This window comes from Phyllopteryx taeniolatus, chromosome 14 (genome assembly GCF_024500385.1).
Source record: "Phyllopteryx taeniolatus isolate TA_2022b chromosome 14, UOR_Ptae_1.2, whole genome shotgun sequence".
In the NCBI taxonomy this organism is placed as follows: domain Eukaryota; kingdom Metazoa; phylum Chordata; class Actinopteri; order Syngnathiformes; family Syngnathidae; genus Phyllopteryx; species Phyllopteryx taeniolatus.
The window spans coordinates 13945484-13970947 of record NC_084515.1 but is presented as its reverse complement, the minus strand read 5'-3'; the positions used below and the strand labels follow the sequence as shown (position 1 = coordinate 13970947).

Genomic DNA, 25464 nt, shown 5'->3' with positions numbered 1-25464 from the left:
CCACACTGTTGCTTTTGTGATCTATGGACAATTATGGCGTGGAATTCCTCTTCTCCGTCTTTACACAGGAAAGTGAAGGGTTTTTTTTTCCCATGTCAGAGTGTAAATGGGTGTTCATTTTGAGTTTCTTTGGTCTACCTTTTTTGTCCATAACAGCAATAAATGAATGAGGGCTTTTCTCTAAATCACCATAGTGACAGACCAAAGCCTTGGAAGAAATCCAAAATGGTCACTTCACTTCAAATGCTCTATTTGTGTGTATGGGGGAGAGGGGGTGGGGACGTCAACGTATCCCTACCCGGGTGGACTGATTTCTCAGCATTACCATTAGTGTTAGCACTAGCACTAAATGGCTTAACCCTTTCAATTGGCAGTCACGTTAAATGTCAATTGCATGTGGCGGACAGCATCAGGGAGCATCACCCTGAGCAAGTGACAACTGCAGCTGACACCTCCTCCATGTCCTTCAGTCAAGTGTGAAGACAGTCAATAACATGCTAATATTTGTCCTCAGGGCAGCAAGGTGGATGAGTGGTTAATATTTGGGACTTTTCCTCCAATATTTTTGTATTTTATCAAAAGTTAGTTTATGTATTTTTTCCTGGTATATGCTTATTTTTCATCTTATATTTTTGTCTTTTTGTGTCTTATTTTGTATTATATTTGTTAATTAGTTTCTGGCATTTTTCTCTTTACCCACAATTTTGAGGGTCTGGTTAAAATTTGTGTATTTGTTTGCTAATATTTGTGTGGTTATCAGCTAATGTCATGTGCTTTGTATTTTCCTCGTAATATTTTTGTATTGTTTTCTAATATTTGTTTCCTTCTTTTTTTATAAAATGTGTAATTTTTAAATATTTGTTCATAATATTCATGTATTTTTCATCCAATAGTGTTTTATTTTTATGGATTACTTTCTAATATTTCTGTATTTACCATCCAAAAGGTTTTGCATGTTTTGGTCTGTTAGTTTTGTATTTTGGTCGGCATGTCTGGCTTACAGTGCAATAGAAAATAGATACATGAATGATTGTTTTCACTTTTCCATTAAGTCCTTTTACAAGAGTTTTGTATTAATATAATTCAGAATAAAGACAAATGACGGTCACATGTTCTCCAGCTACTAACCTTACGAAAGTCATAAGTCCTAAAAGTAGCTGAAGGCATAAGCAGAAGACAAACAGTTTCTTTTTATTCCAATACTGTATGTAAAAACAAATACTGTCTAGTCAAATAGAAATATATCAGTCTGTACAATATAAAAATATTTTATTGAAATATTTACATCTTTATGCAGCAATACATTGTATTTTTTCACAAATCTGTCCTTTTCACAATTTGTTGAAAATGATCCACATAAACCACTGTTAACTATATTCTGTACTCGAAAAAAAAAGGCAGTATAGTTCAATGAAATGAGCAGACCAAAAACCTCCAGTTTTGGCAGAAATTCAATTGCAAGAACATAAAATCCATCATTTCAAAAATCGGTTAATATATTACAAATCGGAATGTGCGCGCCCCGCTTAAGACCACCAGTCATAAAATTTCACAGTACTGTCCGCACCTCATATTCATTACATCTGAGGAGTGTTGTGACTGCAGCCTGCCACGAGAGTTCCCTCTTGCTTCCGGTCCACCCGAGGACTCTGCTTCTTCAGGGTGCACTCTTCTGTCTGCTATTTTAAATTCCACCGAAGTGAATGAAGAAAGGCTGCCGTTTTTGTTGGCCCTAGTTTTGGAGGTGTCGATCACCGGCGACACCCTGAAGCCTCTCCCTTTCGTGCAAATTGTGTCTTGGCTCTGGCTTCTATCACTAGCGTCGTCCGGGAACGGGTCGGAGTCACTTCCATGGGGCATGGTGAAGTAACTGCACCTTGGGGGTTGAGGCTTGGCCAGTTCCTCCAGTTCAGATGATGATATGACTGCTAAGGGGGTGTCCTGGCTTATTGGGTGAGACTCCTCACTGGAGTTCTCTGTGTTGTCGGAGCTGCTGTCCAAATCCCTGTACATGCCATCTGGCGGTGAGTTTCTTATCAGATGGTTTTCCTTGAGCAACCATCGACCTTGGTCAATCAAGACCCCGTCACTGGGTTCCGGGTACGTTTCTGCCTTGGGGACTGGGTCATTGTCTACCTTTTTGCAGTAAGACAGGACCTCCCTTGAGGCTTTTGTAAGGGAGTCATCAGAAGAGAAACTCCCACCTTTGGAATGACCTTGGAATATTTTGGCGGTAGCCCGCTCCGGATTAGTTCCTTCAGTGAAGCCTTCTGGAGGTCTCTCTGAAGCATCTTCACCGCTCTCTGAAGCAATATCCACAGATTCTTGGCTTTGATATCCACCACTCTCCAAACTTTCTGGTCTGTAGTCTGATAAATCTGAGGTGATCGGGCTCTCAAGGCATTTTGAACCATACGGGAAATCTCTTTGGCTCTTTGGGTCGAGGGTTTGCTTCATTTCTGTGATTTGAGCGCAATCTGGCTCTATCCTAATTTTTCCGCGATCGTCGTATGTAAATATAAGCGAGGAAGACTGCAGCGCAGAGTTTACAAAGTCAAGGAGTTCTTGTGAAATTTCCACCGGGTGGCTGAAGCTGCTGCTTTGCTCTTGTGGTTGCATCCCTACCTCGTTTTCAAGAACTGTGTCCTTCTCAAACCGCTCTTCGGACAAACACTCAAGTGAGTATTCAGTACTGTGTTCTGTATTTGAAAGATCTTCCTCACCAGTCTCCTTCTGTGGGCTAGTACAAACGGTCTCACCAGGGACCTTTGTTGGTACTTCTACCTCTAGATTTGCTTTTTGGGCACATCTCTTTATCAAGTCCTCAACGCCATTATTTTCACTCTCTGTTTTAGTTGGTGTCTGATTTGGCTTCTCCACTTCCTCTCCAGATTCTTCCTTAGGACAGGTGTCCTCATCCAGCTTCTCATTTTGTTCCTCGTCTGTAGGAAGCTCAGGTACAGCTACATTACCATGAAACGTCTTGATATTGTCCTCACTTAACACCTCTCTTCTTTCCTCTTCCATGTTTTCCTCAATGTCATCATTTTCCCTTACTTCATCTTCCGTATTATCCTCCTTCTTGTTGACAACTCCCTCATCGGTGGAACCCGCTATGCCTTCAACCTCTGTATTTGGTTCCTGGAAGCATCCCAAGTCATCTTCACTCTCTGTTTCGGTTGGTATCTGACTTGGCATCTCCATTTCCTCTCCAGAGTCTTCCATTTGACAAGTGTCCTCCTCATCGTCCTCCAGCTTCTCTGCCTGCTCTTCTTGAGCTACTTGTTTCTTGTGTGTAGTGGGTTTAGGTACATCAACATTAATTTCCTTGTTGTTGACCTCATTTAAGACCTCTGGTCCTTCCTCTTGCATGTTTTCCTCAAAGTCATCTTTAGTGTCTTTTTCATCTACAGTATTATCCTCCTTCTCGTCCACTTCTTCAGCTCTCTCATCATGGGGACTTGGTGTATCTTTTACCTCTGGATTTGTTTCTTGGGAACATCCCAAGTTGTATTCACTCTCTGCTTCACTTGGTGTCTGACTTGACTTCTCTACTTGGTCGACAGATTCTCCCTCAGGACTAGAGTTTCTAGTATCCTCGTCATCCTCCTCCAGCTTATCTGTCTGTTCTGTCTGATCTACTTTTTCCTCATCTGGACTGGGTTTAGGTACATCTACATCAGTATTACCCTTCTTGTTGTTGTCCTCACTTAAATCCTCTGTTGCTTCCTCTCCCATGCTTTCTTCAATGTTATCATGCCCCTTCCCCTCATGAAAGAAACTTGCTGTACCTTCTACCTCTGGGTTTGGTTCCTGGGAACAGTCAAGGTTTTCTTCACTTTCCGCTTCAGCCAGTATCTGACCAGGCACTTCGTGTACAAGGTCTTCCTCTGGGCAAGTTTCTTGTGTGTCCTCCTCATCTTTCTCTGCGTTCTCTGTCTGTTTGACCAGAACACTTTCTACTTTTTCCGCATCCGTAGTAGGTTCTTTTGTCCTGCCAGGCATTTCCACTTGGTCTATAGATGCTTCATCTGGATTAGTTTCTCGAGTGTCCTCCTCACTCTCTGCCAGCTTCTCTGGCCATTCTAGCACACCTACTTGTTCCTTGTCTTTAGTTGCTTCCGGTGGGTTTATATTACCCTCCTTGTTGTTGTCATCACTTAAGACCTCTGTTCCTTCCTCTTCCATGTTTTCCCCAATTTGATCTTTGACATCCTTTTCATCTTCTATATATTCCTCCTCCTCTTCTTCTTTGTTCACTTCTTCGTCTCCCTCAACAGGCTCCCACGCACCTTCTTCCTTGACGTCTTTATTCTCAGCCTTCTCGTCAGTGGTTTTCTCTGCCCTGTTGTCCTCATCTTCTTCTACCACATCTGCCTCATCGCCTTTAGTCACATCTGTCTCTGCACCATTCTCTCTTGCTTCAAGTTCATCTATTGTTTTATCCCCTTCCTCTTCGAATACCTCATCTTTTTCCTCACTTTCCTCATTTTCTGTCCCTTCCTCGCCATGTTCCTCTTCTTGCCCCACTTCTTCTCTCACTGATTCCTCCTCTGTGTCCTCCTCATTACCGTTCTGTTTCATCTCCCCTTCATTCATCACCTCACCTGACTCCTCCATGTGATCATCTTCACCCTTTACATTTCCTTCATCAACTTGGAAGTCCAGTGTGTCTCCCAGCGATACTTTTGATTCTTTAAATTTATACCCTGTTTCCTTAGCAGGCTCTTCTTCCATCTCCCCACCCCATGATGAGTCATCGTTCTTATCACTGGTATTTTCATGAATCCATGCATTATCACATCCTTGTTTTAAGTCTGAATCCTGCACATGCTGCTCCACAGCTGCTGATTCTGAGGAGTTTCGTTCAGGCTCTACAACAGCGGCCTCTTCTTCTAGAGGTTGTTGAAATGCTGATGACATCTCCATCCTGAGCTCCCACGACATATTCATCTCCTTCATTAGCTCATCAACAATTAAACCCTGGACCCAAACTGCATCTTGTGCGTCTTGAAATTTGGGAATGAGTGATTCTCTCTCCAGGTTTTCCCTCCAAGTTTGGAAATCCCTCCAGCTCTTCATGAACTGGGGAGAAGCTCCACTGTGCAAATCAGTCAGACCCGCCCGTTGCTCATCCTGGTCTTCGATAGCAGAAATGTTCAGCAGGAACTTCAAAAGAAGCATGGCCTCTGAGGCTTTTTCCGAACCGGTGCTGTCAGCTGTAAGACCATCTCTCAGAGTCATCACTGACAAGAATGACAAGAAGGCTTTGCACGAGGAGCCAAACACCGAAGCCACCTGAGATGAGAATTCAAGAGGACTGCTTGATTGGTTAGATGTCTTTCGCATAGACTGTATTGATGAACAAAGTTCTTGCAAGACCGGTTGCATCTTTTCTTTAGGGCTTAAAATACTGATTTGCGATGGTGATTCATTGATTATCTCAGCAGAGGTGTTTGACCATACACAGTTCTGATGGTGAGCGGGTTCAACATTTGGCACTGAAAGATCTGTTGCTTTGTGTTCCTTGGGCCAGAGGGGGAACGACAGACAAGAAGCTGATTCCCTCAAAGCATTAGAGGGTGTCTGACAGTAATCTTCTGGATCAGTCTGGGTTTCCTTCTTTTCCTCAGTTTCTGAATCACAACCAATTTTAAATAAAACCTTTGTTGGTGGCTCTGGTCCATTTGAGGTTACCATGTACACCACTGGGTCTGGAATGACCTCCTCCAACCAGTTCTCAACATACTGGTGGATTTCAGAGGGGGATCGGTTGAGAGAAATCTTTGAAACATTTTGTTGAGCCAACGATGAGGATGACATCCTGTTGACGGCCATTGGAATGGGCTTGGTACTTGCCTTTTTTCTTGAAGATTTTTGGAGCTTTAAAAGATCTGACACGTTCTTCTTCATGGAAGGCCTGACAGATGGAGTATCTACATTGTCGCCATTATACTTAGCAGCTACTTTATTCATGTTTTTTTCCTTGGTTGAGGATCTAGCTAATATTTCTGATTCCATTCCACGTCTGCCTGAAGTTTTGGGGTGCGTTTTCTCAGCTAGCTTCACGTTTTGACCACTTTTAGCACTCTCCGTTGAACTAAGGCTCTTCTTTCCAGCATAAGCCTTGCTATTGAGATGGTCTACCGTCGATTGTTTCCGCTTTTTATTAATTAACCTTGACTGTGAGCTTTTTTTTGTCTCTGTCTGTTTCTGGAGTCGAGTTGAGGAGTTTTTTTTAGTTTTGGCTTCATTGTTAGACACTGAAGATGTGCCGTTTGCCACCTGGAGTTTTGAGGACACAGGCTCTGATGATAATGACAACAGCTCCTCTTTCTGTCTTTGGAGTGAGTCAGCAGTAGGCTGCTGCCAGCTAAAGTCAATGTCATTGCTGGATGAACAAGGCCCTGAGGTTGTGGACTGGTGGCTTTGTGACACTGGAGGGGAATGATACAAAGGTCCGTCACCTGGACCCTCATTTGCAAGGTAATTGTTGTAGCAGCTCTGACTGTCATAAATACGCATCACAGTCTCTCGAACCGCCACCCCATCATTTTCTATCTTGAGAACCTCGGCTACTCCCGAGGACTTAAGAAGGGAGGCGTTATTGCCTTGCGGAACAGTTTTCAGAGGCTTCGGGACCGGTTGGCTACTGCTACTGCGTCTGACCCTGCAGTATCCCTCCATTGTGTCTCCTTCAGTTGTCCTCTCTAAATATGAATAATGGTCCAGGGAGCTTTCTTGGACCCCGGACTCTGTCAGCATCTTCACACTCTCAACAGACGCCTCCTTCTTCACATGACGAGGGCCTGGAGTAGGGGCACGTCTGAACCTTTTTTTTCTTTCCCCCATGTCGTTAAAGCTGACCACAGCTCCACTTGCAGGAGGCTGGTTCCCCTCTTTTGCCTCGTCTTTGCATATGTCCGAGGGTTGTTTGGCAACATAGATGTTCGAGTCAGGAGAAATGTTGCCCGACTCTGTGACAGAGGTACGAACTGTCCTCCTCATAAGGCTGGAGCGGCTGACTGTGGTGGTCCAGTGGAGCATCTCCTCCTCTTTGATGGTGAGGCGCACTTTCATCTCGACGGACATGCTGCCATCTTGGTTCACCCGGAAGGATTTCTCGACGTCGTCGTCCTGAGGTAGGATGCAAGCATTGCGCTGGTGAGCCGTCACTGCAGGCTCCAAGCACATCGGGTTGGTTTCGGTTGCTCTAGCGTGACTGTTTGCACTTCCCTTCTGAGACTTGTTTATCTGGTTGATCATGTACTGCTCAGATGACAGAGAGAAATTCCTGGAGCCTCTTCCACTTGAGACTGATTTGTGGTTGTCTTTTGGGAAAGAAAGATGAGAAAGATGATTATTACTTGGATGATAAGGTCATATTCATTTCTATGATATTTTAAGCCTGATGATTGCCAAGGCCTTTCTTTTAAAAGGAGCATATTATATAAAATTGACTCGTTATTTGCTTGTATAAAAATAGTTGGGTCTGGAGTGCCTGCTTGCCTCCCCGCATACAGTATGTGTAATTCCAAGTAAATCTTTTGTTATCCGGCTAATTTTGTGAGGTAGCCTCTGACCTACTGTTACATAGCAGAGGGCTTAATTTACATAATAACCGCCACCCATGATGTGATCACCGAGGCAGGGCGAAGTTCCAGAATCGCTTTGGACTACGCTGTCTGAAATAATATGCAGAGGCACTATCATACAGAAACATCTACATCCCCCATGGGTGTGACACCCCTGCTATCACGTCAACGCAGAAAGGTTAACAGAACTGCATTGACTTTTGTTGGATGCACAGATTAGCGTTCGCTAACAGTGTTAGCGTCTGAATAGCGTCACATACTGGACTGTGAAGTTGTCGACGTGGTGGCAGTCAGACATTATTGGTGTTTGGTGACGTGTTCATGCGCCACACACAGTGAAGTATGAAGCGGGTGCTCGCTTTTTTCCCACAGTCTGGACTCTACTCCAGCAAGTAGAAGCAAGCATCCGGCTGCAGCATATACCTGACGGCCAAATGTAGGTTGGAACGCGCATTGTCGCTGGCAGATCGAGCCAGTTGTTACACATACACTTGGCAGCAAGATGATGAGAGGCAGCCCGAGAAGCCTGTGTGGTTGCAAAGCTTACGCTCTGCCCTTAGTTGTCATTGTAACAAAAGCCTGATTTGCCATTGGCCCATCAGAATATAGTGTGCGACGAGGGCTGGCTCACTTGTATGAGACAGAGCCAGGTCCACCCCAAAAAGGGCTGATTTCAGCAAGACAGTAAATAAGGTGTGTAAAGGATGATGTCATTTTTTATCTTTTGGGTATTTTAACAAAAGCACATCACAGACATTATTAAGACACCAACAAACTATTTGAAATTGTGGGGGGAAGAGCTGCATATGTGTCCTTTACTGTGCCTGCGTGTGTTCCTTGAACTTTTCTTCATTTCAAATGTGAAGCTTAAGTCTTTGATTAGTTGAAATTCAATAAAGTTCCATCCATCCATTTTCAACGCCACTTATCCTGACTTCGGGCGGAAGGCGGACTACACCCTGAACTGGTCGCCAGTCAGTCGCAGGGCACATATAGACACGGACAACCATTCGCAAGTTCGGGAAAAAAAAAAAGATTAGTACGTGGCTTTAAAAAACAGGCCATAGAGTAAGACTTAGCCTTGAGGACAACTGTGTCTGCACAACAGTGTTCTGACCTTGATTTCAACTTCTTAAACTTTGGGGTTTTTTATGACCAACATGACCGATTGAACACTTACTAGCTTGAAGCTGCAGCATGGATGGTTGCCCTGTTTCTATAAACATTGCCTGGACCGTCTGGCTTGTCCTGTGGAAACTTTGATTGCTGAGCCTGAAGGACTCATTGCCTGCTGCCACCAGGAATCCAGAGCACAGGATTAGAGCAGCTAGACCTGTGATCTGCAAGAAAAGGAAAGCTGTTTTAATACCACAACACTAACAACCTCTGTTGTGACAACTCGAGCAAATTAGCAACAGAGACTACTAACATCAGGGAGCTGGTGTTCTTATCGGATGCCCTGCTGGAATGGTTTTTGACCAGGGGAAATGTGCGATTGGTTGTTTGGTAAACTTGGCAACCGGGGTATTTATGAGTTTGCGTATTTGGCAAACTTGTCACCTTGTCACTGCATTGGAGAGATCAATTGTTTGGAAATCACTGGTCTTGAATACCTGCTTCCAACTGGGGCTCATTAGGCCAAATTCCCTAGTAGGAGTTTGTCCAAGTATGAGTCCTGGAATTTGCCCAAAATCCATCCATCCATCCATTCATTATCTGAGCCGCTTATCCTCACAAGGGTCGCGGGAGCACTGGAGCCCATCCCAGCTATCTTCGGACAGGAGGCAGGGTACACCCTGAACTGGTTGCCAGCCAATCGCAGGGCACATAGAAACAAACAGCCATTCGCACTCCCAGTCACACCTGCGGGCAATTTAGAATCTTCAATTAACCTACCATGCATTTTTTTGGGATGTGGGAGGAAACCGGAGTGCCCGGAAAAAAACCCACACAGGCACGGGGAGAACATGCAAACTCCACACAGGCGGGGCCGGGGATTGAACCTCGGTCCTCAGAACTGTGAGGCAGACGGTCTAACCTGTCGTTCTCCGTGCCGCCCTCCTTCAAACCAAAATGGCCAAATCCCTGTTCAATTTCAGGCATCAGGATCAAACATCATCAAGGCAAGCAAAATTCCTAAGAACGAGAATCCGAAGAGGCCCTCTGTATTTCTGTTGCAACCTGCTGATGACGCTGTGTGACACACTAAGCGCAGAGGTCCCTCCCATTTTGAGAACGTCCTGTTTGAAGTACTGTTTAGCAATTCTTTGTGTTGGTCACATGCGGTCAAAATGTAAACAACATGATGAAGAGGACTGATGAAATACCAATTCTAAATGAACCACGATATTTATTGGTCCATTTGTGGATCAAACACCTGTTGTGAATTTTGCCATTCAGCTCCTTGTTAGAGAACAGCAAAAAGAACAGTGGACATATGCATTCAAAAGTTTAGAGAAGGTGAAATGAAGTTCTTCTCAGGGCATTCAATCGATGGCAACCGCACTGTTCTGGTTGTCGGTTGCCTTAGAAAACGTTTCGCCTTTCATCAGAGCAGGATTAATCAGTGTAGTTAGTTAGCTCCTAAGCCTTGTTGCATGGGAACCTGAGAATGAAATGACCTGAATGAATGAGAATATTCACACACATTAAGTGAATCTGTACGGTTATAGTGCGGTTCAGGTTCATCCTGAAATTTCACCCGAAAGCCGAATAGCTCTAACTTTTTTTTGAGTAGTGTATTTACATTTTCAGCAGGTTATCCGGTCTTGCAAAAATTGTTGAGTTTTCGGGCCCTCCAAAAGACGTTTCATTTGTCGAAACAATACACAACGATGTAGTGGTACATTCGCCTGGCTTCAGTGTGGCCAGCGTGGGTTCAGTCCCCATTCGGTAACGGTGTGACTGTGATTTTCACCCGAAGTTAACTGGGATAGGCTCCAGCACCCCACGACCCTGAACGGGAGAAGCGGTGTAGAGAATGGATGGATGGAATACACAACGATTTCAAGAGGGCCTTCACACTGCCTGGTACGCAGGCCCTAAGGACACTCTCAAGGATCCACATATAGATTACTGAAGTACTCACTCTTCTGCCGTCGATCGAGTAGAGTTTGAGCACTGGAAACTGCAGAACCTGTGAGAGGTAGTCCAGCAAAGCGTCAAAGGTGGGCGCTGTCCTTTTCTGAAGCACAATCGTGCGTCTCACGGCAGGATCCTTGTTCTTGATTACCACCAGCCTCCTCGGCGTCCTGATGGCCACTCGCTCTGGAAACTTCTCCGGCCTGCCGCTGTTATCATCTTGCCTCCCGAATGCGGTGAACTGAAGTCCCTGACGTCTCCGCCGGCCTGCGCTGAAGGCTCTGGGCGTGTTCCAGGGCACCTGGCGCCGATGTACCGCCTCCAAATTGAGCGGCTTGACTCGTCTCTGGTCAGAGCACAGGTAGGACCCCCCGTCCTGTAAATCATCCAGTCCCTTCACCAGGTGGGTCCCTTGGGGTGTGGTGATGGTCCGCACGCCAAAGGGCAGAGGCACTTTTTTGGAAAGGGCATCCAGGAGGGCATCAAAGGTCTTGAAGGTGCGGGCGTTGATGACCACTCGGTGCCCGCCGAACGTATGATCGCCGCTTTTGTAGAAGCACAGACGTTTAGGCAGTGAGGGGTCGGACGCCGGCTGTACCGATCGGGAGAGTTGCGTAGGCCCGCTGGCTGGGGAATCTGCCTGGACAGGCTTCTCCTTGGTGGGTGTGTTGCTCATGTTGAGCCGCTATGGAAAAGACACAAATGGGGAGCTGTTGTATACATTTAAATATAGTACGTTTTCGTCGACATCCTAGAAATATTAAACATTCTATAATTTTGCTTGACTTATTTTGTCGTGTGGCAGAACGCTGGAATACTGGCTAGCACACATTTCCAAAACATGCATGTTAGGTTCACTGAAGACTCAAACAGAGATTCTCAAACCTTCTACTTTCAGGGGAGAACGACCCTCTCATAATCGTAACTCCAATTCAACTACTACCACGTGTACACCTAAATGGTAAATGGAGTGCACTTAGATAGCGATTTATGAGTAGAACACACCACCTTCACAGGGGAGAGCCCGAGCTGAGGCTCAAACCCAGAAACAATCGGCTGCGAGGCAGACATGCTGACCACCGTGCTGCCGGAGCTTTCACTAAAATCTAAAACATACTTCTAATGAATAACTTTATATAAATCAACATGATTACCACCTCTGCTACTTTGACCAACAAACAAAAAGCCTTGACAGAGACAAACATCAATTTAAACAAAAGAGCCCTTCAGGTACTGCGGGAAATCTGAAAACATGACCTGCATGTAGAAATGCATGGATCTTACCTCGTTTTTTCACATTGCGGCCGATTTAAAAGAGTGTGTATCGATCCTTGTCCAAGCTAAAGCCTCTCAGCCATGTGTCTGTGTGTGTGTGTGTGTGTGTGTGTTTGTGTGCGAGGGCTATTTCAGGACTAGCAGCACTGCGGCCAATTTGCTTAATCTTTGCTCCGCATTTCAACATAAGGTAACGCACACAAAAAAGTAATAATATAAAAAAAGAAATTGTCTGTCCTGTATACTTGTTTGCGCAGGAGTGGGATGACATAAAATATAAAATATAAAAATAAAAATGAAGAAAACTCATCTCTGTCTGATTGGCCACAAAAAAAAGTGCAGTAAAGTTGGGCAATTTGCAGTGTAAAGAATATCCTGAGCTCAAACAATTTTATTAGGGAATTTCACTCTCTCGCACATTAAACAGCAGAGGTGACTGTTACCAGGGGACAGTTACCATTGACAAGCAGGCTGCATAATCAGATTGGAGTCTTCTTGGGTCTAATAGGGATTAGCTGGAAGATTTTGCACACTAGTATGAGTCAGAATAAAGGTGGAGCATGGCCTAAAAACAGATAATGAATGGGTCACCAACATTTATAAGCAATAGCTATTCTTTTTTTTTTTTTTTTTTTTTTTTTGCCCCTCAAAGTAAACATACTAGAGACCAGCGATTCTCAAAGTGTGGTACAAGTAACACTAGTGGTACACAGGGCTCTAAGTAGCGGCACGCAAAAGAATCAAAATACAAATAAAATTTAAAACATTAACATATGCCATACAATTAGAAATATGATAATGAATCATGTAGCTACACATAAAGCCTGTGTAATTCTGTAATTGAGTTTTTTTTTTTTAAGTACAGTCCAGTTGTATTTTACTACATCTGTTTTTAAACATTGAGGTACACATTTTATTTAAATTTGACATGTTACACATTTGAATTGAATCTTTAAGTAGTTTTTTTCTTTTCCAATATTTAAGCACAGTGTTGATGTTGAAAGTTTTTTGAGGTGATACTTTGTGTAAAAGGATTGAGAACCACTGCTATAGACCAGTGGCTCTCAAACTTTTTACGCCAAGTATCACCTGCCACCATCATGACCCACATTCAAATACAATAGCATAGTAGGCCCAAGTGTTCAAATAATGTTGCGGTTTTATTCCTACAAAGAATATGTAAATATATGAAATATGTGACTATGTAAAATTTTTGTTACCTTACTCTTTTGTCAGTAACTTAAACAACAGTATGCTTGACTTCTGATGTCAAAACTAGTTATACATCCATTTTGTGTGTGTGTGTATGTAATAATATGAGGCTATTAAACATTTATTTGGTTTCACAATATTAACGGCACAGTATTAATGGCCGTCTGAGGGAAACTGTAACTGTAATGTGGCCCGTGACAAAAATGAATTTGTCATTTTTAACTTAATGTCACTTCTTCTTCTTCTTTTCCTTTGGGCTTGTCCCTTTAGGGGTCGCCACAGCGCGTCATCCTTTCCCATGTGAGCCTATCTCCTGCATCCTCCTCTCGAACACCAACTGCCCTCATGTCTTCCCTCACGACATCCATCAATCTTCTCTTTGGTCTTCCTCTAGCTCTCTTGCCTGGCAGCTCCATCCTCATCATCCTTCTACCAATATACTCACTATTTCTCCTCTGGACGTGTCCAAACCATCCAAGTCTGCTCTCTCTAACTTTGTCTCCAAAACATCGAACCTTGGCTGTCCCTCTGATGAGCTCATTTCTAATTTTATCCAACCTGGTCACTCAACATCTTCATTTCCGCCACCTCCAGCTCTGCTTCCTGTTGTCTCTTCAGTGCCACTGTCTCTAATCCGTACATCATGGCTGGCCTCACCACTGTTTTACAAACTTTGCCCTTCATCCTAGCAGAGACTCTTCTGTCACATAACACACCTGACACCTTCCTCCACCCGTTCCAACCTGCTTGGACCCGTTTCTTCACTTCCTGACCACACTCACCATTGCTCTGGACGGTTGACCCCAAGTATTTAAAGTGCTATCTCTTCTCCCTGTAGCCTCACTCTTCCCCCACCACCCCTCTCATTCATGCACATATATTCTGTTTTACTTCGGCTAATCTGCATTCCTCTGCTTTCCGGTGCATGCCTCCATCTTTCTAACTGTTCCTCCAGCTGCTCCCTGCTTTCACTGCAGATCACAATGTCATCTGCAAACATCATGGTCCACGGGGATTCCAGTCTAACCTCATCTGTCAGCCTATCCATCACCACTGCAAACAGGAAGGGGCTCAGGGCTGATCCCTGATGCAGTCCCAACTCCACCTTAAATTCATCTGTCACACCTACAGCACACCTCACCGCTGTTCTGCTGCCCTCGTACATGTCCTGTATTATTCTAACATACTTCTCTGCCTCTCCAGACTTCCACATGCAGTACCACAGTTCCTCTCTGGGTACTCTGTCATAGGTTTTCTCTAGATCTACAAAGACACAATGCTGCTCCTTCTGACCTTCTTTGTACTTTTCCATCAACATCCTCAAGGCAAATAATGCATCTGTGGTACTCTTTCTAGGCATGAAACCATACTGTTGCTCGCAAATACTTACTTCTGTCCTGAGTCTAGCCTCCACTACTCTTACCCATAACATCATTGTGTGGCTCATCAACTTTATTCCTCTATAGTTCCCACAGCTCTGCACATCACCCTTGTTCTTAAAAATGGGCACCAGCACACTTCATTCCATTCCTCAGGCATCTTCTCACGCGCTAGAATTCTATTGAACAAGCTGGTCAAAAACTCCACAGCCACCTCTCCTAGATGCTTCCATACCTTCACAGGAATGTCATCAGGACCAACTGCCTTTCCATTTTTCATCCTTTTAACTTAATGTCACATTATCAAGAAAACATAGGCTACCCGTGTGCTTGCTAAAATAATTTTATGTTGTTGTTATTTGTGTCTGCGTGTGTTCTGTGTGCATTCTCAGTCGTCCTGGTCATGGTAATCCATAAAGGTTGAATCTAGGTAAGGACGTGTTTTGTTTTTCTTGTTTTTGTAAACCGTTCAAAATGATTTAGGCAACTATGCAAGCAAGATCATTTTGCTGTTTAAAAAAAAAAAGTTTCCTTTGTACAGTAATATTACGACTTAAATAACAATTGGTGTTTTGGCGCCCTCTATAGACTGAGTGAGAAATGCTAAATACATGGATTAATTTTGGTAGCATAACAAACAATCATTTAAGCTGCTCGCATATGTTTTTGTCTGTTTTGATTCCATTCAAGAGCCAAAAGATGAGCGAAAGAAGTCGTTCGGAGGTGTTGCTTTGTTGATCCGCCTCGATTGGCTCCCCTGCGTCTATCTTGCATCGATTAGTATGGTCTGCTACACAACGGAGCGTCCTGGATCCGCCGCCTCGCTGCCCAAGCGCCGCGGTAGCGTTCGTCGGAGTGGCGTGCTCTCCGTCGGGGATAGTAGCCTCTTGCCTCTTTTGCTTTTCTTTGCCCTCTCTCCGCGCGCCTCGTTCTCGGCTCCCCGGTCGCCATGGGCAAGCGGGAGGAAGAGGAGATCATTCGAATCGCAAAGAAAATGGACAAAATGGCGCAGAAGAAAAACGGGGTGAGCGAGCGGCACTTAACTCGCTCGGTGATGAGAATGAATGCCAAGCTAAACGGCCATGCATGGATACGGTTAGCTTTAGGGCGAAAGAAAACAGAAGTGGTTCGCTTTCGACCAAATGCTCCTCCGTGGCGACCTTTTTGCTACATTTGGACCCGTTTTCCTCAACGTTAAGCGTCCAACTGTGGCTGTAAAGACGCCTCTGTGGGAGCTAACTTACCTGTTGTTATGTTTGAACACTTAGCCTCGAGCTAGCTGTTAGCCGCCAGCCATAACAACCGCGCTCAAACACCAACCGAAGCGCACAACCGGGATGAAATGTTGACTAAAATGGTGCTTTTGGGAATATCCAAATGTGTAACTGCGTTGTTTAAAGAGCTGTGTTGTGTTCTCGCTCAACAGTCCGGTGCTTTGGACTTGCTTAAAGAGCTACGCAGCGTCCCCATGACCCTGGAGCTACTTCAGGTACCGGTTAAAGCAAACTACAGTAATTTGCAAATTATGAGTAGTTTTGTAATTCATTGTGTGTGTGTGTGTCTTTATCCATCACAGTCGACCAGAATTGGGATGTCTGTCAACGCCATCCGCAAGCAGAGCACAGATGAGGAGGTGACATCCCTAGCAAAGTCTTTGATCAAGTCATGGAAGAAGCTTTTGGGTAGGTAAAAAATAAGTTAAAAGTATATGCAAAAAACTCGTACTTTTCTGTTTTATTTGGGGATGGGCAAGTACTGATATCAGTCTTATTTCAAGGTGTCGGGTACTTGTGACGGCTGCTGATATCAGGCGCTGATGCTAAAGGCAAAAAGTCTTCCATCGCACTGCAGTTTGCTGTCAAGCTGGCTGCTGTTTTTCAGCAAATAGTTTTACAGGAAAATCTGGCAGCGGGTTACTTTAGCTGGGTGTTTTTTTTATTATTATTATGCAGGTTTTTTTTGGGGGGGGGGGGTCTTTGCACGTCATTTTTTTTCTTGTCTTTTTGTTTTGTTGTGTTTTGAATTTAAGTGTGTGGTATTCAAGGTTAACATCATGTCAGTTTGTCAGCGCCTTTTCCGGAAGGGACCTTCTTCAGGCTTCCGTTTGGCCAATACATCCTTAAAGGGGAACTAACACCCCCGCCTCCCCCACTTTTTATTTTTTTATTTTGCACGAATCCGTTGTATGTGCCACCACAAGTCAAACTGATCTTCTGATATTGATTTATATTGTTTGAACCCAAATTTTGTTCAAACCATCATGTCATCAGCCCATAGTTATGCTAGTTATTGCAGCATACACAGGGAATACCTTTTTTCCCGGGTTTGGTCACGTGACGTTCACAACTCACGCGCAAGCAGTTGTGACGTTAATTTCTGTCGGCAACAGAGGGCGAGATTGTCAAATGTAGTGGTCCCCTCAGATGGATGAAAAAAGGATGACTTAAACTGTTTTAATTCTTATTCCACAGACAGTAATAATCACAATACTGTGTTTAGACTATTGGGGGCACATACTATGTATTCGTGCAAAAAAAAAAGAATGAGTAATACAGGCACGTGGAGGTGCAGCGTGTGATGTGAGTTTTCCCACTTGGTTTTTACAGACGAGCCCGCAAGCGGGGACAAATCCTCAGACGACAAGAGGAAAGATACGGCCCCTGTGTCTCCCTCGCAGGGAAGTCCGGAGGCGAAAGAAGAAAGGTAGCGAGCGGCCGTTTACTTTTCTAGTGCGTGAGTGTTGAGGTTGTCGTGTCGCTTCCCATCAGCAGCTCCAGCAGTAACTCCAGCGGCAAGAGCGAGAACGCCGACGTCTCCACCAACTCGCTAATCAACACCTTCCCTCGCGCTCCCGGCACCTCCGACTCCATACGGATCAAGTGCAGAGAGATGCTGTCCAATGCGCTCCAGGCCGGAGGTATCAACACTAGTAGTAGTGGTGGTACTTGTGGTAGTAGTGTTAGGAGTAGAAGTTGTAGTATTCATAGCAGAAAAAGTATTAGTAGTTGTAATAGCAGTGGTAGTATGGAAAACCCGTTGAACATTTATTGGCTATCCTGCTAGTGCGCTGAATTGTCCAGGTAATAGTATGTCCTTTGTCCTCACTGGTAAGACACATCCGATAACTAGTAGAATGATTAGGGGGCACTAGTCGTGAGGTTTTTTTCCACTACTGTGTGACATTTCTGAGCACTCGTAGAATGACTAGGGTGCAGTAGTATAACCCCAATTCCAATGAAGTTGGGACGTTGTGTTAAACATAAATAAAAACGGAATACAATGATTTGCAAATCATTTTCAACCTATATTTAATTGAATACACTAAAAAGACAAGATATTTAATGTTCAAACTGAGAAACTTGATTGTTTTTAGCAAATAATCATTAACTTAGAATTTTATGGCTGCAACACGTTCCAAAAAAGCTGGGACAGGGTTATGTTTACCACTGTGTTACATCACCTTTTCTTTTAACAACATTCCATAAACGTTTGGGAACTGAGGACACTCATTGTTGAAGCTTTGGAGGTGGAATTCTCTCCCATTCTTGCTTGATGTACAGCTTCAGCTGTTCAACAGTCCGGGCTCTCCGTTTTCGTATTTTACACTTCATAATGCGCCACACATTTTCAATGGGAGACAGGTCTGGACTGCAGGCAGGCCAGTCTAGTACCCGCACTCTTTTACTACGAAGCCACGCTGTTGTAACACATGCAGAATGTGGTTTGGCATTGTCTTGCTGAAATAAGCAGGGGCATCCATGAAAAAGACGTCCCTTTGCTGACATCATATGTTCCTCCAAAACCTGTATGTACCTTTCAGCATTAATGGTGCCTTCACAGATGTGTAGGTTACCCATGCCATTGGCACTAACACAGCCCCATACCATCACAGATGCTGGCTTTTGAACTTTGCGTCCCTAACAGTCCGGATGGTTCTTTTCCTCTTTGGCCCGGAGGACACGACGTCCACAATTTCCAAAAAGAATTCTAAATGCGGACTCGTCGGACCACAGAAAACCTTTCCACTTTTCATCAGTCCATCTTAGATGAGCTCGGGCCCAGAGAAGCCGGCGGCGTTTCTGGGTGTTGTTGATAAATGGCTTTTGCTTTGCATAGTAGAGTTTCAAGTTGCACTTACGGATGTAGCGTCAAACTGTATTTACTGACATTAAATTGCCCGTAGGCATGACTGTGAGTGCGAATGGTTGTTTGTTTGTGTGTGCCCTGCGATTGGCTGGCAACCAGTTCAGGGTGTACCCCGCCTCCTGCCCGATGACAGCTGGGATAGGCTCCAGCACGCCCGCGACCCTAGTGAGGAGAAGCGGCTCAGAAAATGGATGGATGGTTTTCTGAAGTCTTCCTGAGCCCATGTGGTGATATCCTTTACACATTGTCGTCGGTTTTTGATGCAGTGCCGCCTGAGGGATGGAAGGTCACGGGCATTCAATGTTTGTTTTGGGCCTTGCCGCTTACATGCAGTGATTTCTCCAGATTCTCAGGACCTTTTGTTGATATTATGGACCGTAGATGATGAAATCCCTAAATTCCTTGCAATTGTACGTTGAGGAACATTGTCCTTAAACTGTTCGACTATTTTCTCATGCACTTGTTCACAAAGAGGTGAACCTCGCCCCATCTTTGCTTGTGAATGACTGAGCCATTCAGGGAAGCTCCTTTTATACCCAATCATGGCACCCACCTGTTCCCAATTAGCCTGTTCACCTGCGGGATGTTCCAAGCAGGTGTTTGATGAGCATTCCTCAACTTTCTCAGTCTTTTTTGCCACCTGTCCCAGCTTTTTTAGAACGTGTTGCAGCCATAAAATTCTAAGTGAATGATTATTTGCTAAAAACAATAAAGTTTATCAGTTTGATCATTAAATATGTTGTCTTTGTAGTGTATTCAATTAAATATTGGTTGAACATGATTTGCAAATCATTGTATTCTGTTTTTATTGATGTTTAGCACAACGTCCCAACTTCATTGGAATTGGGGTTGTATAAACAACTACATTACTAGTGAGGCAAACCTGCACTAGTTAACGCGTCTGCACTTTACTAGTACTACTAAGTGCTTGATGTTAGCTAGCTGAATTTTTTTTTGTCACTAGTAGGACGCAGTTGTCAACTGCAGTTCTACTAGGGTGCACTAGTCATTCTGCCAGTGCACATGAATATCAGACAGTAATGGGGAAAACATCACTTATAAGACCAAGGTTCTACTAGTGTGCTGAATTATATTTTTTAAAGTCCTTATTTTGCATATTTTTTTTATACACAAAATCAGAAAAGCAGACCTCAAATATATAAAACAAAAGCAAAAAAAAGTAAAAAATGCTTAAAAGGGTTGGTGATGATCCATACAATAAAGTAAATTTGTGTAATACAAGAAATGGTAGATATTTTTACAAACCATTTGTTTCATTGGTTAGTACTAGTGTGCTAAATTGTCTTACGAGTAAGTACTAAGAAAGTGCTCGTCCACATGTTACAGTTTGGCGCACGAGTAACATATCAAATAAATGCTTAAATGACTTGCAATAGTGGTAGTAGTAGCAGTAGTAATAGCTGTACTACCAGTTGTAGTAGTAGTAGAAATTCCACTTGCCGTTCTACGGTTAGCATCAAATTTTCTCGTTGCCATCAAAACTGGCGTCACAAAAAAGTCATGTAAAAATCTCAACGCACTTTGGAGTTAGAACTCTTCGATGCTTGCAGAGCTGAGGTCTTGTGAGAATTTAAGGCTTCCCACATGATGTTGGACGTTCCCCTGTACATCCAATTCACGTAATCGCTTGTCCCTCCTGTTGCAGACGACTATATCGCCATCGGTGCCGACTGCGACGAACTCGGAGCTCAGATCGAGGAATATATCCTTCTCAGTGAAAGCACGAGATGATTTTGCACCGTGGGTTGTTGTTTTGTCAGCAAATCCAGCTGCTGCGTTTCCTTGACCGCCGCTCCTCACGCATATTCCAAGAGTTCAAGAACACGGACATGAAGTACAAGAACCGCGTGCGCAGCCGAATCTCGAACCTGAAGGACATGAAGAATCCCAACTTGAGGAGGACGGTGCTGTGCGGGAGCGTCACCCCCGAGCGCATGGCCAAGATGACCGCAGAGGTGCCTTGACCGACCAAAAAAACTCCCCACTCCATTTTGTCATAAAGTGGCCTGTAGGATGTTTATTAATCAACTGCAGAGAATATCGGTAGTCTTTTTTCCCCTCCATGATGATACTCGATTCAAACAGGCATGACTGTATGAATGTTACTTACTGAAAGACGCGTACACAGCATTTGCAAATTTACCTGTTCCCCGTTTTTGTTCTTAGGCCAGAGCGATACATATTACATTGTTGCCATATTGGGGCATCTTGGTGCCAAGTAATATGTCATGAGTTGAGGAGTTTCATTTATACAGAATACACCATCTCCCGTTCCATTCTTCCCTCACTCGTGAACAAGACCCCAAGATATTTGAACTCCTCCACTTGGGGCAGATCTCATCCCCGACCTGGAGAGGGCACGCCACCCAACTGAGGACCATGGTCTCAGATTTGGAGGTGCTGATTCTCATCCCGGCCGCTTCACACTCTGCTGCGAACTGCTCCAGTGAGAGTTTGAGATCACGGCTTGGTGAAGCCAACAGAACCACATCATCTGCAAAAAGTAGAGATGCAATACTGAGGCCACCAAACCGGACCCCCTCTACGCCTCGGCTGCGCCTTGAAATTCTGTCCTTAAAAGTTATGAACAGAATCGGTGACAATGAGCAGCCTTGGCGGAGTCCAACCCTCACCGGGAATGAGTCCGACTAACTGCCGGATATGCGTACCAAACTCTGACTCCGGTCGTACGGGGACCGAACAGCCCGTATCAGGGGGTTCGGTACCCCATACTCCCGAAGCACCCCTAACAGGACTTCCCGAGGGACACAGTCGAACGCCTTCTCCAAGTCCGCAAAACACATTTAGACTGGTTGGCGAACTCCCATGGGGTGTAGAGCTGGTCCGCTGTTCCACGGCCAAGACGAAAACCACACTGCTCCTCCTGGATCTTAGATTCGACTTCCCGACGGACTCTCCTCTCCAGCACCCCTGAATAGTGAGTGTAATCCCCCTGTAGTTGGAACAGACCCTCCAGTCCCCCTTCTTAAAAAGGGGGACCACCACCCCAGTCTGCCAATTTAGAGGCACTGTCCCCGATGTCCACATGATGTTGGAGAGGCGTGTCAACCAGGACAGCCTCACAACATCCAGACCTTTTAGGAACTCCGGGCGAATCTCATCCACCTCCGGGGCCCTGCCACCGAGGAGCTTTTTAACCACCTCAGTGACCTCAACCCCAGAGATAGGAGAGCCCGCCTCAGAGAACCCAGACTCTGCTTCCTCATGGGAAGGCATGTCGGTGGAATTGAGGAGGTCTTCGAAGTATTCTCCCCACCGACTCACAACGTCCCGAGTCGAGGTCAGCAGTGCCCCATCCCCACTATACACAGTGTCGATGGTGCACTGCTTCCCCCTCCTGAGACGCCGGATGGTGGACCAGAATTTCCTCGAAGCCGCCCAGAAGTCTTTCTCCATGGCCTCAACGAACTCCTCCCATACCCGGGTTTTTGCTTCGGCGACGACCAAAGCTGCATTCCGCTTGGCCAGCCGGTACCCATCAGCTGCCTCGGGAGTCCCACAGGCCAAAAATGCGCAAAAAGACTCCTCCTTCAGCTTGATGGCATCCCTCACCGTTGGTGTCCACCAACGGGTTCGGGGATCCAACAGGCGGATCGGTGCAGTGTTGCAGACTTTGTATTGATCCGTTGTGGTAAAGAAGGAGCTAAGCCGAAAGGCGAAGCTCTCAATTTACCGTTCGATCTATGTTCCTACCCTTACCTATGGTCACGAGCTCCGGGTCGTGACCGAAAGAACAAGATCCCGGATACAAGCGGCCGAAATGAGTTTCCTCCCCGGGGTGTCCGTGCTCTCCCTTAGAGAGAGGGTGAGAAGCTCGGTCATCCGGGAGGATCTCAGAGTCGAGCCGCTGCTCCTCCACATCGAGAGGAGCCAGATGAGGTGGCTGGGGCATCTGATTCGAATGCCTCCCGGACGCCTCCCCGGTGAGGTGTTCCGGGCATGTCCCACCGGGAGGAGACCCAGGACACGCTGAAGAGACTACGTCTTTCGGCTGGCCAGGGAACGCCTCGGGATCCCCCGGGAAGAGCTGGATGAAATGGCTGGGGAGAGGGAATTCTGGGCGTCCCTGCTAAAGCTACTGCCCCCGCGACCCGACTTCGGGTCAGCGGTAGAAAATGGATGGATGGAAGAATACACCATCTTGGGACATCTACAGAAAATTATAAGCCTTTTTTTGGCGGGGGGGTGAACTAGCAGGTTTTTGCTCATCGCGGCATGGCTCGGTCCCTTACACTCCAATTAGTCCACTCCAATTTTGATTTTTATGTTTGTTTTCAAACAAAACAATGCGTTTTCTGTGTTTCGGGTAAAACCAGTCTATTTGAGGTGCAGAGTTTAATATTTGAGGAAATATTTTTTTAGTTCTTTCAGGTCCACGTTTAAGTCTTTGGCATACAGCTGCACTTTCACTCTGCACTCCGCTGTGAATGTCAGCTTTACAGATACCACGTCTGCTTTGCAGTTGCGGTGGGTGTTGTGGTAATGTCTACTGCAACACATAGTGGGTTTTCCTTTGGTCGGGAATAAAAAGAGGTAGTCCTACTGATGGTGTGGCTTTTGTTTACTCAAGTCGACAACGTACCCGGTGGTTGGACACAGTGTCTGTTAGAGTTGAGGCCTTATTTGAGAAAATTCAGTATATGAGGGATATGTTACACTGCTAATAATGTGACAGGAATAATTCACTGCCCGGGAGCACAATTTCAGTGGAAGTTCAAGTTTCTATATTATTTACATATTTTTGGAGGGAAATTGTTTTTTTTTGTTTTTTTTGTATACAGTTTTATGTTACATTTTGTCTTTTTCAGATTTGTTTGTCAAGGACTTGTGTGAAAAGGTCATTTCATTCTTCCACCTTCCGGCAGGAAATGGCCAGTGACGAACTGAAAGAAATGAGGAAGAACTTGACCAAAGAGGCCGTTAGGGACCACCAGATGGCCACCACGGGGGGCACGCAGACAGATCTGTTCACGTGTGGCAAATGCAAGGGGAAAGCCTGCACCTACACACAGGTACATGAGCATGCTATGTTTCATTCCACTTTTGGTGCTTTAACTGATCGCTTGGTCGTGATTTAAAGGCTCCGTTTTGTGTTTTCCGCAGGTTCAAACTCGCAGTGCCGATGAGCCCATGACCACGTTTGTCTTCTGCAATGAATGCGGAAATAGATGGAAGGTATGATTCTGTTTTTTTAATTAATTCCCGTTTCCCTGTTAAGACTTTGACATTAAGCTAATGTCCATTTATTGCATTCGATGGGAACGTTAGCCCTGCCAACATGGCCGTCACGTAGGCATGTCACTTAGCCAGATCTAATCTTCATATCTGTGACAACAGCGGCGCAACCCGGAAATAGGGGTACCAGTCGCTCTCTGGTTATTGCGCCAACAAACAATAGCTGCCAATTCTGGAACCAACGGACTTTGTCTGTTACAAAGGGCCATTTTGAGTTCCAACCAGACACTGTTTTTTGTCCATTAAATCCAAAGTCCATTGTATCCAGGTCCGTTAAACTAAGCTTCCACAGTATTGATGTTGTTTTTTTCTTTGTATGTCCTAGTTCTGTTGAGTGGGCAGGTATCTTCCTTTGGCGCTTGGATGAGTAGCAAACTTCCTGGACCAGATCCTGTCAACCGGCCTCAGATTGGAGCTTTTTATTTTTTATTTTTATTTTTATTTTTATCATGTGGTGTATACATTGTACACCAGACGCTGTTGTAAAGGATGCCACTTCGCTTTGAATTGGACTAAAATCTCCTGTTCATACTTTGAGCTAATTGTAAGACCCCGTTCTCTCTGCCTCCTGCCCCCGACGTTCACTTGCAATCTTTTACTATTGTTAATAGTCGTTTCCCACTTATTAGATGTATGCAATCAAGCTTGACTTGTTCTTTTATCAGCAATTTTTTTATATATGTAGATTTAACACCATGGACAGTGTTGTTATGATCTCCCTCCACAACAACACCACATTGTTTTATTTAATTTCCCAATAAAGTGTAATCCATTTGATTAAAAAAAAAAAAAAAAGCAGATGATTGGAGATGATCATTTCCATATGGTTGAGTAGCAGTATAGGGGATGACGTCCATTGAGATTAGACACCGCAGTAAGTGTTCTCCCCTTCGATCTCCCGGCAATGCCAGGACATCGGTCGCTCTACGGTCTTCATTATGTATCCTTTCATCATCTTGTAGAAAGATGAGCATCGGCGCAGTTTGATTGGACGCTTAAGCAAGAGCCGCGAAGCAATGCCATCGTAACGTTACAAGCCAATTTTGGCAAAATGTACTTGCGCAGCTGTGGGTTAAATTAACGATCAATTAATATTCATTAATGATTTGTATTTGCATTTATTTTAAAGGTATCCATGAATATGTTTTAATGTTCTGAACTTCGGTTTCCACGTCAGTGTTATTAAGCAGAATAATATTGTCTGAAGGAGTGTATGTCGATGAAGCTCAACTTCCCATAGCTGATGTCATGTTGTGCTTCTTTAAACAGCAAACAGTTGCGACTCAATTTGGGGGATTTTTGGCAATGCCGAGGTATCATTCTTTGCCATTATTTCGCCTTTCTTCATGTTAATGCCCCACATACCATGCCAATATGCCCCCTTGTGGCTGTGGGCAGTGTAGTGGTGACCAGTGCAGTCTGATTGGACGCTGGTGTAGCAAAATGACAAACCAATTTTAGCTGCGATAAATTTATTTGGACCAACTTTGGGCTAAATT

The 25464-nt window shown here is 44.7% G+C and overlaps 2 protein-coding genes across 6 annotated transcripts; one reads left to right on the top strand and one right to left on the bottom strand.

Moving 5' to 3' along the window:
- Positions 1-1250: 1250 nt before the first annotated feature.
- On the bottom strand, positions 1251-12083 carry LOC133488980 (oxygen-regulated protein 1). 4 transcript variants are annotated; one of them, XM_061797565.1, is made up of 4 exons: positions 11961-12083; positions 10684-11361; positions 8776-8935; positions 1251-7331 (listed from the first exon to the last, which is right to left on the bottom strand). In XM_061797565.1, the coding sequence occupies exons 2-4, from the start codon at positions 11350-11352 to the stop codon at positions 1540-1542; spliced, it is 6621 nt and encodes a 2206-aa protein (XP_061653549.1). In that variant the 5' UTR covers positions 11353-11361; positions 11961-12083; the 3' UTR covers positions 1251-1539. The 4 variants fall into 4 exon arrangements, with proteins under 4 accessions (XP_061653549.1, XP_061653552.1, XP_061653550.1 ...); XM_061797568.1 differs by lacking the exons at positions 10684-11361; positions 11961-12083 and adding an exon at positions 9634-9787; XM_061797566.1 differs by lacking the exons at positions 10684-11361; positions 11961-12083 and adding an exon at positions 9025-9396.
- Positions 12084-15317: 3234 nt separating this feature from the next.
- Positions 15318-24757, top strand: tcea1 (transcription elongation factor A (SII), 1). Of its 2 annotated transcripts, none has more exons than XM_061798226.1 (10): positions 15318-15566; positions 15969-16031; positions 16119-16224; positions 17149-17245; positions 17314-17459; positions 20355-20411; positions 20510-20664; positions 23596-23742; positions 23834-23905; positions 24291-24757. In XM_061798226.1, the coding sequence occupies exons 1-10, from the start codon at positions 15492-15494 to the stop codon at positions 24297-24299; spliced, it is 927 nt and encodes a 308-aa protein (XP_061654210.1). In that variant the 5' UTR covers positions 15318-15491; the 3' UTR covers positions 24300-24757. The 2 variants fall into 2 exon arrangements, with proteins under 2 accessions (XP_061654210.1, XP_061654209.1); XM_061798225.1 differs by having other exon boundaries at positions 15319-15566; positions 17311-17459; positions 24291-24756.
- The last annotated feature ends 707 nt before the right edge of the window (positions 24758-25464 follow it).